At 34.9% G+C, this 17873-nt stretch overlaps 1 protein-coding gene across 20 annotated transcripts in view; it reads right to left on the reverse strand.

Annotated features, from left to right (window-relative positions):
* The window catches only part of Ptprd (protein tyrosine phosphatase receptor type D), a 482247-nt gene that overhangs the window by 112442 nt on the left and 351932 nt on the right, over positions 1-17873 (reverse strand). For 11 of the 20 annotated variants that reach the window (XM_048347870.1, XM_048347792.1, XM_048348498.1 and 8 more), the window contains 2 exons: positions 15421-15581; positions 4549-4661 (listed from right to left, as the gene is read on the reverse strand). In XM_048347870.1, the coding sequence (XP_048203827.1) occupies positions 4549-4661; positions 15421-15581 (274 nt within the window). The remainder of the gene's footprint in view (positions 1-4548; positions 4662-15420; positions 15582-17873) is intronic. The other 9 variants (XM_048348714.1, XM_048348129.1, XM_048348343.1 and 6 more) reach the window with 1 other exon arrangement.

Consider the following 17873-nt stretch of genomic DNA (forward strand, 5'->3'; position numbering starts at 1 on the left):
ACCCAATTAATAGCACCAGTGGATCATAAGAGGCGCCTCCAGAGCTTTCAAAGCCCATTTGACTGCTATGCAGACACTTCTGCTGCTGATACAACAATTTCTGATACGTTAACTTTTTATGAGTTTGTTTTTGTTTTTCACAGCCCATCAATCACCTACTGTCCATGAATGCTTTTGGGCAAAACACATTAAGGTCATCTAGAGAATGAAAATGAGGCCTTTATGTGGAGACATCTGATCATCAATTTTTAATCTCCTTTTGGAAAAGGTGCAAGCAAAAATGTTCATTTTGTTTTGATTGAAGGTATTCTTTGGAGGGAGGAAGAAGGGTACGAATAGGGGCAAGAGATATCAGATTTTACATGTAGGCACACGAGGCTAATTGACCACTGTACGTTGCCTGTTTTACCTTCTCTTACACCTTTCTTTTCCCTAGAAAGAAACCATGTTTCTCTCAAACACTGAACTAATAAATTTTCCTTGTTGACAGAAAATAGAAAAATGAACAAATATCTGTAATCCCTCTGTCTTTGCTACATATCACGGTGTTATTTGTTTTTGTGCTGGCACTAGGGCTTAAACTCAGCTCTTCACAATCTTGGGTTTTTCAATGCTGCCATGTTAACACTGGCCTCCACTTCCAGTTTTTTGATGGTTAATTGGAGATAAAAGTCTCTAAAATTTGTCTACCTAGGCTGGCTTTGAACCAAGATTCTCAGATCTTAGCCCCCTGAGTAATTAGGATTATAGGCACAAGATACCAAGTTATCATGATCTTTTGACAATATCAAGTTTATTTTAGTCATTTTGTCTTATTCTACAGGTCACTGGATGAGCAGTTAATCTATTAGTAAAGGACTGTAACAGTATTTTTAAAAAAGTCTGTAATTAGTAGTGGCTACTAAAGTGGTAAATGTGCTTACCCAAAGACCTGCTATCCCATTTCCAGATGCCTGACATGTAGAAATAGGACTAATGGCATGAAAAGACCGAAGTTTTGTAGTCTGAATCAGCAAAACTTGGGAAAGACATTCACCTTCTACTACTAGGGGATGATACAATATATTTAAAAATCTACCCAGCACAATATCAATACCACCATCTGTTAAAAAGAAGATAATATTTAATATGTCGAAAGTTCTTTTTTATATTTAAAAGTTACAGCAGTAAATTGTGTGTATATCTACTTATTTATCTACCTAGTACATTTTATCATTTATCATGTGCACAAGTGGAAAATTATGGATGAATATATATGAGAGATATCTTGGAGGATATAATTGGAACAAAAGTAGACTTTTTTCTTTTTCTTTTACATATGTTGAGAAAAGAAAAAAAGTATATAACAAATATTAATTTTCACATGACGTTTTTCTGCCATTCCCAAATTACCATTGTGAAAAATTCAAGTAAATAAAAATTAAAAAATACCTGTTAACCATATTCTATATATGATTAATAATCTTGTTTCATATATTTCAAAACCATCCTCCAAAACATGAATTTTTTTTTGTTGTTTTTTTTTGGCCAGTCCTGGGTCTTGGACTCAGGGCCTGAGCACTGTCCCTGGCTTCTTTTTGCTCAAGGCTAGCACTCTGCCACTTGAGCCACAGCGCCACTTCTGGCCGTTTTTTCCTGTATATGTGGTGCTGGGGAATTGAACCCAGGGCCTCATGTATACGAGGCAAGTACTCTTGCCACTAGCCCATATGAGTTGTTTTCTTAAAGACAAGACATATGAGGAAAGGTAATCAAATAAGCTGGAATTTAAAAAAAAACACCAATCCTTTTCTAATCCAGACTAATGGACACATTTCCCTTTTAATTAATATAAGATGTATCTGTCAAACTTCTCTAATATCTACCCTGTTTCGACTGGCCTTGAAGATAGGAGGCTTCAGTAACTATTTCCTTCTTCCAGAGGTAAGAAAGATTTGTCAAATTTTAGTGGTAATTAGTAATTCCAGTAACTTTCTCTACTACCTCTCTAATCTTTTATTCATTTTGCCTAATTTATTCCATTTTTGAGGTCAGCAGCCTAAATATAAGTATATGAAACCTTCCTATGTACTTATGTTTCCCTTTTAGTTCTGTAAAGGTATTTCTGGTGATACCAGAAATGCTTCATCAGTTGCCCGTTCTACCTTAGTTCTAACTGATCTTGTATAGCAAATGATTGACCTATTGGTATAAACCATTAGTCATTTAAAAGATTAGGAAGTTTTGTTTTTCTCAAATACAACTTGGTTGCCCATTGCTATCTAAATCTTCATAAGATTTCCTCTCCTAAATGGAAGGACTTGGAAAAAATTATACTAAGTGAAGTGAGCCAGACCCAAAGAAACATGGACTCTATGGTCTCCCTTATTGGGAATAACTAGTACAGGTTTAGGCAAGTCATAGCAGAGCATCACAAGAGCCCAATAGCTATACCCTTATGAACACATAAGATGATGCTAAGTGAAATGAACTCCATGTTATGGAAACGATTGTTATATCACAGTTGTAACTACTTTCAACGTCCCATCTGTATCTGTAGCTTCTATTATTGATGATGTTCTTGTATCACCTTCCTGTGGTTGTACCTACTCTATCTCTGTAATCTTATCTGAGTATATTGGAAACCGTGTATACTGGTATTAGAACTAGGAAATTGAAAGGGAATACCAAAATTGAGAGACACAGGGTAAAAAAAGACAAACAACTACAAAAGCAATACTTGCAAAACTGTTTGGTGTAAGTGAACCTCAGGGGGGGAAAGGGAAAGGGGGAGAAGGGAGGGGGGTATGACGGACAAGGTAACAAACAGTACAAGAAATGTATCCAATGCCTAACGTATGAAACTGTAAACTCTCTGTACATCAGTTTGATAATAAAAATTTGAAGAAAAAAAAAGATTTCCTCTCCTAACTTATTTCAGAACAAAAAGCCTGAAAGGTGCTCTCCGAGTGCATCTCAACATGAGGCATCCAGGGGCTATGATCACCCTGGAAGGATGACTCAATGTTCCACCAACATGTACATGTGTATTCTAAATCCATCAGCCTTTTGAAAATGCAACAGGGAGCTTTGGGTTACAGGAATTGTGTCCTTTTATGTTCATGAGGTAAAATTTTATAAAGTCTAACCATAAACGAATTGAATTTAAAACATACACCACACACATTTAGGGTGATTTTTTTAACCACTTTGAAAATAATAAATATTTCTTTTAATTTATGAGATATGAGTTATTATGATACATCTCTATGTAAAAGAGGAAAATTTGTTGTACATGAAAATCCATTGTAATTTTTTTCAGTTTAAAACAATACACTAAGAATATAAAGTTCAATACATTCATAGTGTATTATCCTGAGTGCTAGAACACTTATTGGACAAAATTGGTTAACCATTCTACAACCAAATTGGAAACCAAAAGACTTCCTAAGGCTAATCTTTACTTTGCTTATGACCAAGACATAGCAAGACAGTGCCTCTCAGGTTGACATTTTTAGCTCCATGATTTTCATTTTCATTTTACTGGGCATTAACCAAATTTTGTTGAAAGAAAGCAAAGTAGATCTAGACTTACATGAAAAGTAACGTATAAAATGTCCCTCAAGAGGAAGTGTTTTGCTCTGCTGAAGTACTTAATGTTATTAAACAAGCATTGCTTCCTCATCTCATTGCCTTCCTATGTCTCTCCAATAAAGAATCTAAGTTGAGTATAGGTAATACTTTTATTACCTATTACCTTGCCTCTTTCCTTCCTTCCCACCCTTCCATCTTTCTTTCCTGGGGCTTGGACTCAGGGCCTGAGCACTGTCCCTGGCTTCTTTTTGCTCAAGGCTAGCACTCTGCCACTTGAGCCACAGCGCCACTTCTGGCCGTTTTCTGTATATGTGGTGCTGGGGAATTGAACCCAGGGCTTCATGTATATGAGGCAAGCACTTTTTACCACTAGGCCATATTCCTAAGCCAGCCTTCCATCTTTCTGTCTACTACTTTCTCCCTCTTTTTCTTCCTCCTTTGTACTTCTCTTTTCCCTTGTTCCTTCTGTCCTTTCCTCCTCCCTCCTCTCCTTCTTGCTTTCCCCTCTGCTTTCCTTCTTCCCTCTCTTTCTGTACTACAAACATAAACCAGTAGAAAAATACAGAATAAATCTATGCTTCTTCAGTGACATGAATGGTGTATACATTCATCACTTTATTCATGAATTCATTTTATAAGATGGGAAACAGAAATCTTTCCAGATTGGTATGGTGTCACTAAAAATAATGATTGATATTCAGTATATAAAAACGGTAGATATTCTTATAAAATCTATGACTCTTTCAAAATTAGAAAATTACATTTCTTTTCCCAATACCACTTCAGAGTTACTCAAAGCACGCAATTTCTTTTCTGATTTGTGTTTAAGTGTTCCTCCACAGTATTAAAATAAAAGAGCAAGATGAAGCAAATGGTTCAAAACAAAGCGATACACTCATCTATACGGTCAATCTCAATCAGGCTGTTAGACTTTCCACGAAGTTTATTATGGCTATGATGGTCTATTCCTCTTACCTGGTGTTTGAAAGTTAAGGCGTCTCAGTTCTACTGGGTCTGTTGGGTGGTGAGAAGGGACCTCCTTACTGTTCGGGATGCTGCTTTTTCTAGACTCAGATTCTGCCCTTTTCCTATAGGGAGAAAATTAAAATTCAAGAATTGAAACAGATCGTTGGGCAAATGGAAAGTGTTATGCCACATATAACCTTCAAATTCTCAGTCTTAAAACTTTAATTGGCTAATTTATGACCTTGTTCCAGGTTACTATTCCTTTGCTGACGCACAGTGATACTTTTGGTCTAAAAAGTTCTAAAAAAATGTTGTTTCAGTGGATGATCTAAAAGTCTTCCTTTAGCTTCTGATTAAACCATCCACTGTTTCAAAAATTTACAATTTTAAGAGGCGTTGGTAATATGTATTGATATCCTTATTTGGCAGTTCTCTATTTTCTACTTGTTCTATTTATGAGGAATAACATAGCGATCCTGTAGTAATCAATGTTAATGTTGTTGTTTTTTTATCATTGAGAAATGACTGGCCTCAAGCTCACAAGGTTAGTCTGTCCCATTTCTTCCTTTAACCACAAATAACTCATGGTTACAAAGTGGAGATACATTGAATACGCTCATGAGGCAGGGAAATACAACAAATGCATTTGTAATCCTAATACCCAGAAGGAAAATTGAGACCATGTAAGACCAATGTTCCTGTTCTTTTTCAAATTGGAAGGAAAATAAAATATTGTCAAATGTTCACAGTTATGTTAAGCTAACTATGATAAATTAAATAGAACCACAGAAAGATCAGAAAAAATGAAATTTCATCCCATGGGCAGCCCAACTCTCCTGATCATTATTTAAGATAGCACTAAAGGGGTTTCATGAGAAATATGACTCTTCACATAATTTATCTTATCGTTGTTTTAAAAGCTGATTTTATCATATATACTTGCTTAAGTTCTATAGTGAAACTTAAACTGATGTTGAAGTCAAGATCTGTTAGATTTATTTGTGCATTTCCTTTCAAACCCAAATAACTTTCATCTCAAATGATGACTTAAATTAAAATATACACTTAACAAGTGAAATTCTCTTTCAGATTGGCCTTTTTCCTCTCATATTCTGATCACAGCTATCTCTATGCTAGAGTCACAATCCTTGCACCTCACTCACCCTTGCTCAGAACAAATGCATTTTTATTTCAGGAAGAACTGTTGCTAAATATTTAAGCTTCTCACTTTCTCTTTTCCATTTGATGGTGGTGGTGTGGCAATGAACTCCCATTCAATGCCAAGCTTGTCATTCTATGGTTAGCTAGATCATTTCTGCACGATAGCTTTTCATGAGATCTCTGAACAAACTAACCAAGGGAAAGAGGGAAGGTTGATGTAAGGGGGGTATGCACATTTTGCTCCAGTTTAATGTCTTTGAAAAAAACATCCTCAAAGAAACCAATTTTCTTGGGTGAATCCTACTAGACACTGAGTTTCCTAGATTAATCTGGCTCAGGATTTCCTTTTTTTTTTAACGTAAAGGTGTCAGGTACAGCTTTAGGATAGAATGTACTGATTATCTTTATGGCCATACTTTTGAAATATGCCAACATTAATGGCAACTCCAGTTATATGGATTGGTAAATGATGAAGAAAAAAGAGATGGAGGACATACTATAAAAAGATGAGAAGGAAGAGTGGGGGTGGGGTTGGGGTGGGGCTCAGAAGATCAGATAGAAGAACATGACTGTTTTCAAAATAGTAACCACTACTACAAAATTTGCTTCACCATACTAAGAGCTTCACTGAAGATGCAAAATCGAACTAGATAATGAAATATCACTGAGTGCAGTTAGCCAATCAGTCTCATATGAAATGTATGGTTGGTCTTCATTCCCTTGAGTACATACCAGTACTTTTAGGGATGGGCCTTTTTATATAATCTGGCACAGGCACACTCTATTGATGTGCCAGACCCAATGTATACAGCCTGGATTCTCTCTCCCCAATGTGACTCTCTTGTCAGTTTCACAAGATTATAGAAACAAGAATTACATATATCTAGGCAAGGAAATTATTTCACTCTTGGGGGTACTATATATTAAAAAAAGAAAAGAATACTCTTTTAAAAATGTAGCCAAGTTGTCTCATCACACAGAAGTTGGAAATCATGTCCTGTTGTCAAGATACGAGTCTCAGAAAACCCAGGGTATGAGATTAAAGTTATTTACAATTCATGCTCACAATAAACTGGAAGAGGGAGGGTTCTGGACATTTGATAACTATTTTCTCTGTTAATTTTTCTGATGTAATGAAAATGACAGGCAAAACCTTGGGGTCCACAAACCCTATCCAGCCAGGAAAACAAGCTTTATCTATTTGTTAGTTTGTTTTGATGATGAAAACATGAATAATTCTGGCAACTTATAAGAGTATAATCTTATTTTGAGAAATTCATGTATCACAATGTGTTTTTGTCTAACAAAGGAAGAATTTCTAAGAGAGGTTTAGTCATCATTGGTAATAAAAGTAAAAAGCTTTCAGAAATTGAATTTAATCTCACAAAATATCAAAAGGCATGTAATAATCTAATCAGGCCCAATATGAATGTGGGTAGTTATATGTTCTTAGTGAGTATTCAACAGTCTCATTTTCAATTAAAAAATGAAAGAATACTGACTAGAAATTAATTTTGTTTTACTGTTTAAGTTAGAACTGTAAAGCCCTAGTGAAAATGTACTTTTTAGAGTTAGAGTCAATCATGTACAAGAATCACTGTGTTACAAAGGAAATGGAAAATCATATGGCATGTCAAATCTGTGAGAGGCTGCATATAATAAAGATATGGTTGTTGGCAATGTAGGAAGTATTCAAGAAAAATGATATTCTACGTCGAAAGGGTGCTTTACTTTTATTTCCTCTAGCTCTCAGGAGGGACACAAGGGAAAAAAAGACTGTGCAAGATCACATTCATGGTTTTGGAACAAGGACATTTGGACACTTGCAATCAGGATTGTGAAAGAAAGCTCTAGTATGATTATTTGAAGACATTGAAATTTTGAATCACTGTGACACTACTAATAATTACTACTCTCAAGCCTGGTGATACTAGTATTGGGTATGTGTCAATTATAAACCTTCTTGTTAATTTCTTCACTTATAAATTAGAGGACTAAACACTCTTGGTCTAATTTTCTCATCTTAATGGCAGTAGAAGGGGTGATTAATTGTAAAAAGTGGAAGGTAGATGAGAGCCAGTGGTTCAGGCCTATAATCCTTGCTACTCAGGTGGTTGAAATATGAAGATTGTGGTTCAAAGTCGGCCTGGGCAGGAAATGGAGTGAGACTTTCATCTTCAATAAACTTCTCGGAAAAGGCTGGAATTGGCACTGTGGCTGAAGTGGTAGTAGAGCACTAACCTAGAACACAAAGAGGCCCAGGGGCAGTGCCCATGCCTGAGGTTTAAGCACCAGGAACAGCAAAAAAGGATAAAAAAAAGTGGGCAGTTTTACAAATGAATTTAGATCTCTGAGTGCAATCATGGGTTTAATGTTTTACAATTTGGGCAGGCAAGAAGAAGACTACTTTTTATGTGATATGCTGTAGGGTTGTGACCAGTGGGTACAAAAGAAAGTACCCTCACACGTGTAAGGGGTTCCTATTACTCAATATGTGGCTGTCTGGACATTAGAAAGAAATTACAGAGAAAACAAGAAGTAGTTACCTCAGACCTGAACCTCCATGAGAATTACCTGGCAGGGCTTGTTAACTACAGGCTGCTGGTTCAGTGGCTAGAGTTTCTGATTCAGTTGGACTCTGGTGAAACTCAAGACACTGTATTTCATTTAAGTTTCCAGGGGACGTGGATATCTTTATTGCCTGTTTGGGTACTACTCACTAAGTTCAAAAGATACAAAGTAATTTGAATGAATTATCCAATAATCACACAGGGCATTTTGCCTATTCTTGTTGTTGTTATTATCACTCAGGAATGGAAGAAAATGGAGAGTAATTTTGAATTAGGTAAGAGTTTTCATAAAGGCCATCAACAGTTGTAGGAAATGAAATGTTAGCATTAGTGTCTCAAGAGGTGATCTTTGATCAGTCTTCCAAAGTGACTTAGGGTAAAATAAACAAAACAAACAAACAAAAAACCCAGAAAAGCTTATACAACACCTCACATTTCTGCTCTACAGACACATTAACACATAGATACTCATTTAACTTTGACCACTAACAAAACTCAGAAGCTAGTTTTAGTCTCTTTCAAATTCAGTTTTCATTTAATAAAATATATTCTTTCATTTCTCATATAGTATAGTATTTGTTTTTCAGAATCATTTTAGTATCAAACTTAATGCCTACAAGTAGGCTTTGTCCGTCTTCCATGTGCCAGGTAACATTTTTCATACAAGGCCCACCCTCACTTCTTCAATACCTCCAAAGACTACCAGGATCTTAGTGTTTTTCTTACTGAGCACTGGAAAGTTTTTTCCCCCTCTATTCCTCACCTGTCAGGTTTACTGCTCCATTTTAATGCAGCAAAAAGGGAAAAAGAAAGGCTAAATGTTAGTTGGCCAATGGTAACAAGAGTAACCATGACAACCAAGATTTAAAAAATAGGGCTCACAAGCAAAGACACATAACTGACATACATTAAGAAATGACACCATATTATAATATACTTCAAGGCCTCACATCCTGATAGACACAAGCTGACATGGTTGAATAAAGAATCAGTATATCTGTGTGTGTGTGTTACTGTTACATTGTTAGTATTATATACTACTTCAATCCATCACCTACAAAATATTGAGATTATATGATAGAGGTGTGTGATTATAAACATAATTTGATTTTTACATAACATACCATAAGAAAACTACTCATGTACTTAATGAAAATACAGTGGTATTTCATACAAGACATTCATCCACTTAAAATGAAAAGTCTTCTCTTAAGAAGTATGTTATCACTTTAATAACATAAAATATCTGCAAATTACATTGAACTGCACAAAGAGACTGCACAACGGGGTAATACACCATACTGAAATGAAGTGGCAGAAATGATTTCTTCAAACACCTCTTGATAAGGAAGGCAATCATAAATCATTTTCTCCAATAAAGGATTAAATACATTTTCAGTTTGGGAAAATATAATACTCACTCGTTTTTATAAATCTACAGAGCATGACCCAATTATATAAACTGGGCTAATCCAGGGAGGCATTTTATTACCAGCCATGGAAAGGACAGATATTTTCCTCATCATAGTACTGCTGCCTGTGATACAACTACCTCTTGCCTTCACAGGTACTTCTACCTGTGATAATATGTTGATTATTTCAATACCATAGTATTTTTCTTCCAGAGATTGTTGCCTCTTTCTGAAAATAATTGATCTTTTGAGTCAAATGGCAAAACATGTGGTGAGTTCCTAACATCAAACATAAAAGCACTAATAGCAAAAATAATGTCACTAAATCCTTAATGCTTATTTCACCCATGTGAAATATCTGGCATTATGAGATAATCCAGTTCACTCCTCAAAAAAAAAAAAAAGAAAAAAGAAAACCCACATTTAAAGTGCACAAACACACACATACATAAAGAGTGAATGGTTCAAATGACTTCAAAGGGCTGGTAATTGTTTTTCTTCTAAAATGAAAACAATTTATCTGGTATGCTAGACTAAAACAAACCTACATCCATATTTCCATCTTGCCCATTTTTTTTTGGTCAAACGGCTTTATTAGAGAAACTGATGTAGGTAAATCTACTCCTCTGGGTGAAAGAGAACCATTTAGTAAATTATTAGTTTTATGTGACAAAATATGTGCTGGAGCATTCACAGGAAAAAATACGTAGTTGATACACAAAACAATTTCTCTTCTAGAGAAAAGTCAACTTCAGCATACATGAGTGAATGTTTGGTGTAAATATCTAAGTTTAAAGGATTTCAACATGGGTAAATTTAAATTATAGGTCATAATTATGAGTATAAATTTATTGCCGGTTTTTCCAAATTAGATGAAGGTGTTATTAAATGATGGAATGAACATCTGGAGGAAATTGAGTTTGATGTAGTTTGATTACACCTTTATAAATTCAACTATTTTATATAGCTCTGGGACAAACCCCATACTATGCACAATGGGTATGGAGCAAGGAATGATTTAAAGTTTAGTGGTAGCAAAGCCAAGAAAATGAGCAACTGTAGAAAGCAGAAGGTCCTTTTACACAGAAGCAGACTGCACATAAATGACTTACCAAAAAAAAAAAAAAAGAAGCATAAGACAGCCTGAAGTGTTTGGGTAGAAACAAACAAAAAAATGGAAACATTCAAATTTGACCGAGTAGCTAACATCTTAGCTCACTTCTGAAGAATGAGTTAGTGTGATCCAGGCCAATTCCCGGTGCAGGGAGGGGTCAGCTAAGAGCCCAGAATGGAAATATCCAGCATTGCCTAGTGCAGTCAGAAGTGGCATCATATTTCCTCACACTATCTCAAAATACTCAGGAATGCAGTGATTTTCACCTGGTAATAACTTGGGAAATATGTAGAATTGATGCAAAAAGTGGAGACTAAAGAATTAAAGCCAAGTTTGGAGCTGGGAATGCTAGGAAAGCTACTGTCACTACTTTAGTTATCCCATGGCCTTTCCATGTAAACATCTCATGATGGAGATGGGAATTACTCTCTTCATAGTGTCCATTCTGGCTAGACTATTACTGACTGATCATGTGATTTTGTCTAAAGTGTGACTTATGACTTTTCTGACTTCTTGTTCCAAACTTTTTCCTACTGAATAATGAAAGCACTTCTCACCCATCCTATCAAGCATTTCCAAAGAATTGGGCCAACATTTTATTTTTCAGTTGTTTTCTACATATAAAAATTTGCAGAGTGCCTGCAGCTCTTGCCAGTAATCTTAGCTACTCAGGTGGCTAACATATGAGGATTACAATTTGAAGCCAGTCTGGCCATCATGAGATTCTTATTGCCAATTAATCGCTAAAAAGGCTGGAAGTGATGCCATGCCTCATGTAGAAGAGTGCTATCATTGGGCAAGCAAGCTCAGGGATAGTGTCAGAGCTCTGAGTTCAAGCCCCAGGACCCATATACACATCAAAAAGTCTTGAGTAGTTCTGGAACTAATAACTGAAGTGTTTTCCATATGCACACAGTCAATGAACATCTAATGTTCATGGCCTTTAATGAATTTTAATTTGAATGGTAGACAAAGGGAAACTTAGATTCATATCAGACACATTGGGCTTACACATAATAATAATAATAATAATAATAATAATAATAATAATATAGTTCTAGTTCTATTACATTTTTATTCTTTCAATTGTAAAATACTGTTATTTCAAAAACCTAAACTACCTAGTTCAACTGACTTGATAAACAAAGCGTTTTTTGGAAAGATTTTCTAGTTCATGTGGCTATAAAGCTAGAATTTAAATGCAAATATCCTGACAACTAGAAGAGTGGCTTCCTAAATTTTGCTGTCATCCCAGCTTGGAATTTTACGTTTGTTATGTAAAAGAGTAAAAGTTAAAAAAAGTAAAATTCACAACCCAGGGAAATATGTAAAGCCAAAAATTGATCAAATATATTTGAATTTACTGATGGTTCGGAAGGCATAATAGGACCCTGGCAAAGCCTCAGTGATTATTTTTGTCACTATTTACCAATGCATATAAAAGAGTAAAAGTTAGGAGAACACAAAACATAGTCAAACTAGCAGAATGACAGATCAAAATGTGCTTTTTTCTCCCTCAGCGTTGTAGTTTTTTTTATATATTAATATAACTGAAAGGAAAGTGTTAATGTTTCCACAGGTAATGGAGTAAAATGCTTCCTTATTTGGAAAAAAAATACATATTTACAAACTTATCAATGCCAGTGTCTTGCAAATGGGTATGAGCTATGAGCTAAAGAGCTATGAGGATGATGTAGACCTGCAGTATTTTATGATCCTTCCCATCTCAAATCATTATTTGCATATAAGTAGAGAAGTATTTTAATCATTAAAGTAATAATAATGATATTTTTAATTCAGAGTCATTATCAATGACCTGTGTGTAAACTGAAAGGCACTTCAAAGAGGGAATGCAGCATTTATTACATAATTAACTTTGTTCAGAGTCCAAGCTATAAAAGACACTGTTCACTGGGTACTGCTTGAACTGCTTCATGATAATCAAGAAGGACATTGTTGGGTCTACTTGAATTTCAAGTCAGGGATGTTTTTTACTGCTGAAACAAGCATTTCTATTTTAGAACTGCTTCATGGGCCTTCAGATGGTTTGCTAAATATACTTAGCATTGGAGGATGTGTGCATTTTCCAACAATTGCATTAGACGATTGCTTATATATACACACACTAAAATGCCTTTACATAGGATCCCAATTCCGCAGAATGAGGAAAAATTATATGGGAGTAACTTTTTTTCAGGCACATGCAGATAAAGCAAGGAAAACTTAATTTAAAAATCTCAAAAAACATTTCAGGCCTATGGTTATCTAGTCACATTTATATAACTGATTTACAAATACTATACACATCTCTGTTAAGTGGTCTGACAACAATACCAGTCATATGCTAAGAAAATTAAACTAGAAAAAAATACATGCATCTTTTCTAATTTTGGTTATTAAACAATTTGTCATATAATATGGTCCAGTAATGGATCTGGTAATGGGTAATGGGAACTTGTTTGCTGATCTGACTGCCGTTGGACTACAGGAATAAATATTCTCCAGAAAACAGTTAGAATTGGCTTCCTTTTTTCTTTCTCTTTTTAAAATTACATCCTGGTAATAACTGGAACAACAGACAGGAAAGGGCATTAGGCCTGGCTTGTATTAAGAGAAGATTCATGATTCTTCTGGGACCTATGATTAGCTCTATGCCCTGCTCTTATCTCTTACACAGAAGATGGTTTGTGAGATGCACTGAGCTCTGTAAGGGTCACACCAGATGTGAATTGGGAAGGCAAGATTCAAACTGTCTTCCAAGAGGAGAGTCTTGCCTTTGGTAACTTGCTTCCTCAGCTAGTTTAGAGATAGATTATTGAATTATGGCAGTGATCAAAACAAAAGATTTAATGATGAATATTTCCTTTATTGAATCTAACTATAGAATAGGACAGACCATTTAATGGGCTGTAGGTATGAGCTATCATTTGCCAGTTATGTCTTCAACTATCTCTTCATGATGGAATAAAATTAACTAAAAGCTTAACAACAAAAATTTTCCCAACAAGTATTTTGAAAGTATTGTTTTTAGGTGTCAAGGCAAGAGGTGATTAAAAAGGACATATCCCGGGAACTTTAAAAAAAAGCCCCATCTCTCACCCAATGGAGCAACGTGGGTATAAAAAGTAATGAATGCAAATATGACAGTTGCATTAAACAAGAATGAAAGTCTTAGAGATTCTTATTTGATTTTGACGGACAATATAAGCAGGGAGGAGAAGGATAAAGGAGGAGATAGAAGGAGGAATCACTTTGCATTGCAGCATTCCAAAGATGATATTCTACAAAGAAAAATAAGTGTACAAATTAAAGTTGTAGAACAATGAAGTTCGGACTGTCAGAAAGCAAAATTTTTATATAAAGAGAGAGAATTCAGAAGTTAGTCTTAATTGATGCATAAGAGATTACATTACATGTAAATGTTATTATTATAAATGATTATATACTTTAATTTTAAAATCAAAGGCTTACATGTAATGAAGTCAGAAACAGAATAGAAAAGAGTTGACAACCATAAGGTTTGGTGGATATGAATTATTAACATCCTAAATTAGACCAAATTCACCATTCAGATTGATATTCAAGAGCATAACCTGAGTGTGGAAATGGTACTTTCTAGTTCCTCTTTCTTAGGCACAAATGAGAATTTAATAATGAATATTTAGAATTAAAGTTTACAAGAAAAGAAAAGGAGGGTTTTCCTTTTTTTCCATCTTTCTCTATTAATCCTTAGTTTTTAGCTACTTTTCCTTTCTTGAGAAATAGCTACAGGGAAATATTCCAGCATATGTGCTAATTAGTATTTGGAAATGTGTGTGTATATGTATTTGCATGTATGTATATACATGTGCATGTGCGTATATATATATATATATATATATATATATATCTGTATGTATGTATAATGGTTTGGATTTGAAGTAGCCCCCCCCCCAAAGACTCATTGATTGAAAGGTTGACCACCAAATCTTGGTACTATTTTTCAAGGTTCTGAAAGCTTTAAGAGGTAAGATCTAACTAGAAAAGGTAGGTCACTGTAATTGGGTCCTTTAAAGAAAATTATTCTGGGTTCCTCCTTTCACTTCTCTCCTCTTTGCTTCATTGTATCTTCTGGCCATGATTGATTGCCCATATGAAACTATGATAAAAAAATTTTTTTTCTCTTAAGGTGTTTCTGCCTAGGCCTTTTCTGTCTAGTATTTTTGTCATAGTTACATAAAAATAACCAATATATATTGAAATGTACAAATGTAATAGTGTTTCACAAATATGTAGAAATTGAATAATCAATGATTTAAAATAATGAAATTAAAGCTGACATGGAATGATGTGCTTGAGAATGTACTAATATCCCAGATAACACGAGGAGACTTCATCTTACATAAAGTTGTGGTGGAAATGAAAGCTACAATATGTGTAAGCTTCACAACAAAAATCTGTTTCCTACACTCAACAAGATTCTAAATATCTCAGTCTTTAGTTTTTCTTCTAAGAAAAATGTTTGGATTTTTTTCCCCAACAATCTTTGGGGCTGTGTTCAACTAAAATCAACCAGATAATGACAAGAGGACAATGATTACATCTTCAAAAATAAAGTAGAAGGAGAAATATTGAGCACCCTTACCTTTTGTATAGAAGAATAGCAATGACAATGCAGATGATAAAGACCACTGCAAGGACAGGCCCTACGACCCAGATCAAGCCTTCCTCCTCATCTGTGATTGGTTGTGGGTCCAGATCCATTGACACAACAGGGTCAGAGTAGGGGCTGGTTGCATACATCTTCTGAGGAAAAGCAGAGTCTATTTTAGTTTTAAAAGCAATGGCTTTCTTGAGTACATCATTTATATTAGAAGGATGAACAAATCTAAGACAATAAATTTGATGACAAATGGATGATGGTTACTAGTTAGGTAAAAAGGAAGGGAGAGAGGGAAAAACAAAGCCGATAAGGAAGTAAGTGCAACATCATTTCCTTTATAGAGTGAAATAGCTTATAAGTCTTCATAATGGTTTGAATTATTTCATGGGTACTTTTTCAATGACAACTATACATAGAATAATGAAAAACTAATGAAGTATAAAATACCATTAACTATCACAATATATTTGATATATGTTGTACCAATATTTAGTTGCTCTCTGAAAATCAAGGGAAATTTTAGAGTACCAGATTCAAGACATTGCAAATTGAATATCCCTAGTCTAAAAATTTGAGATCCAAAATGCTCTGAAATCTAAACTGTTTTGAGAAATTTCAAAATATATCATCTTACAGACTTTTGGGTTAGGGATATTATACAGATAAATGTGCAAATATTCAAAAATTGAAAAAATCTCAGAAATCAGGAACTCTTCTAGGCCCAAATATACTAGACAGGAGTTGATGTGCATTACACAGTAAGGAAGATCAAAGTTAATTAAATGTGAAACTTTGCTCAGGCTCCATTGTATTTTGTGTTGTTAGACCAGAAACAAGGGAAGGTTAAGTCTACAATTTATAAAGAGAATTCCATTCTAATGTTCAAATAATAGGTGCAAATGTTTACAGAACTAATGTTACTTTCAAATAGAAAGATTTTTTCAGAACTTAAAAAGAATTTACCAATTCATATTTAATTCTTTTAGAGGTATGTTCAGAGGTTGCTTTGCTATTTCCAGCAAACAACACATACTTTTGAAACTTACATTTGGTAAAGGAAAGTACTGAATGTCTATTTCAGATAAATATTCTCACAATTCCTTCTCAGAAATATTTCCATAAGTGTGTCCTTATTTTTATTTCCCAACTTAATAAATAATCCATACTCATTGGATATCTTGCTTCTCCTGATACTCCATCCTTTCTCAAACACCAACAGTGGTCTTGTTAACTAATTTGCAAATCTAATTGCTTTTACTCAGTCTTTACTCTTCTGAATATATTTCTCAGATTTACTATGGTTGACAAACATTGTGTGTGTGTGTGTGTGTGTGTGTGTGTGTGTGTGTGTGTGTGTGCGTGCATACACACACCCTGTGCATATGCACCTGTGCAAGTCAGTATCAGGATATGAACTCAGGGCCTAGATGCCATCCCTTATCTTTTTTGCTCAAAGCTGATGCTCTACCAGTGGAGATACAGTTCCAGTTCAGCTTTTTATGGTCAACTGGAGATAAAAATCTCAGGGACATTTTTGCTTGGCTGGCTTTGAGCCTTCATCCACCAAGTTTAGTTTATAGAGTAGGAGGATTACAGGAACAACTGGCATCCAACTGGCCAAGGATTTTTAAACACTTCTCTTTATGACTTTCCTAGTTTTACATTCCATTGCTTCCTTCATAATTTTTCTAGTGATCTTCAGATCTCAGCCTCCTCAGTAGGCAGATTGCAGGATGTGAGCCACTGGTGCCCAGCTCACTGAAGATTCTTTTTCTAAACTTTTCTCTTTGAGTTTCATATTTCTAAATTTGTCTCCTTCTTAAACTTTCCAACCTGCTTGAACTCTGTTAAGCTCAATATCTTTCACTGTGTCTCATGGCACAGCATTCTTAAGTTCTGCTGTTCACTAGTCTATCTTTCTCTTCCTTTCTCATCCCTAAGTTTAACTAGGGAGAGATTACTTCTTTATTAATACTCCTAAACTCTACTAAATCCCAAACTTTCATTTCTTATGAACTTGACATGTATGCTCAGTTAAAGAATTACTTGAATAGTTTCTCTTCTTCCCATATACATCTTATTCTAGTTTCCTAATTATTTCTTATCTTCACTATCAATGAGACTATTGACTTTACTTGTTAGTGACACACATGCCACCAGGCCCATATGTTCCCTCTATAGTTTCATAGTTACTATTGTTAATACAGGATCTCATTCATGCCCCATACCCATACTAAGAATTTCTTCTTCCTTCTAATAATTATAACTGCTGATAGAGTTACTGTGCTGAATTGAAACCACCCTTGAGAGGCTCTGGTAATCTCTAGCTAAAAAACTAGGTACCTTCTCATGATTCTCTAGAGCAGTTAAAATTTTCTTCTAAATTCTCAAACACATCTAATCCTGTCCTAGTGAGCCTTTTTGCTACAGTTCCA

This window comes from Perognathus longimembris, chromosome 1 (assembly GCF_023159225.1).
Source record: "Perognathus longimembris pacificus isolate PPM17 chromosome 1, ASM2315922v1, whole genome shotgun sequence".
NCBI lineage: Eukaryota > Metazoa > Chordata > Mammalia > Rodentia > Heteromyidae > Perognathus > Perognathus longimembris.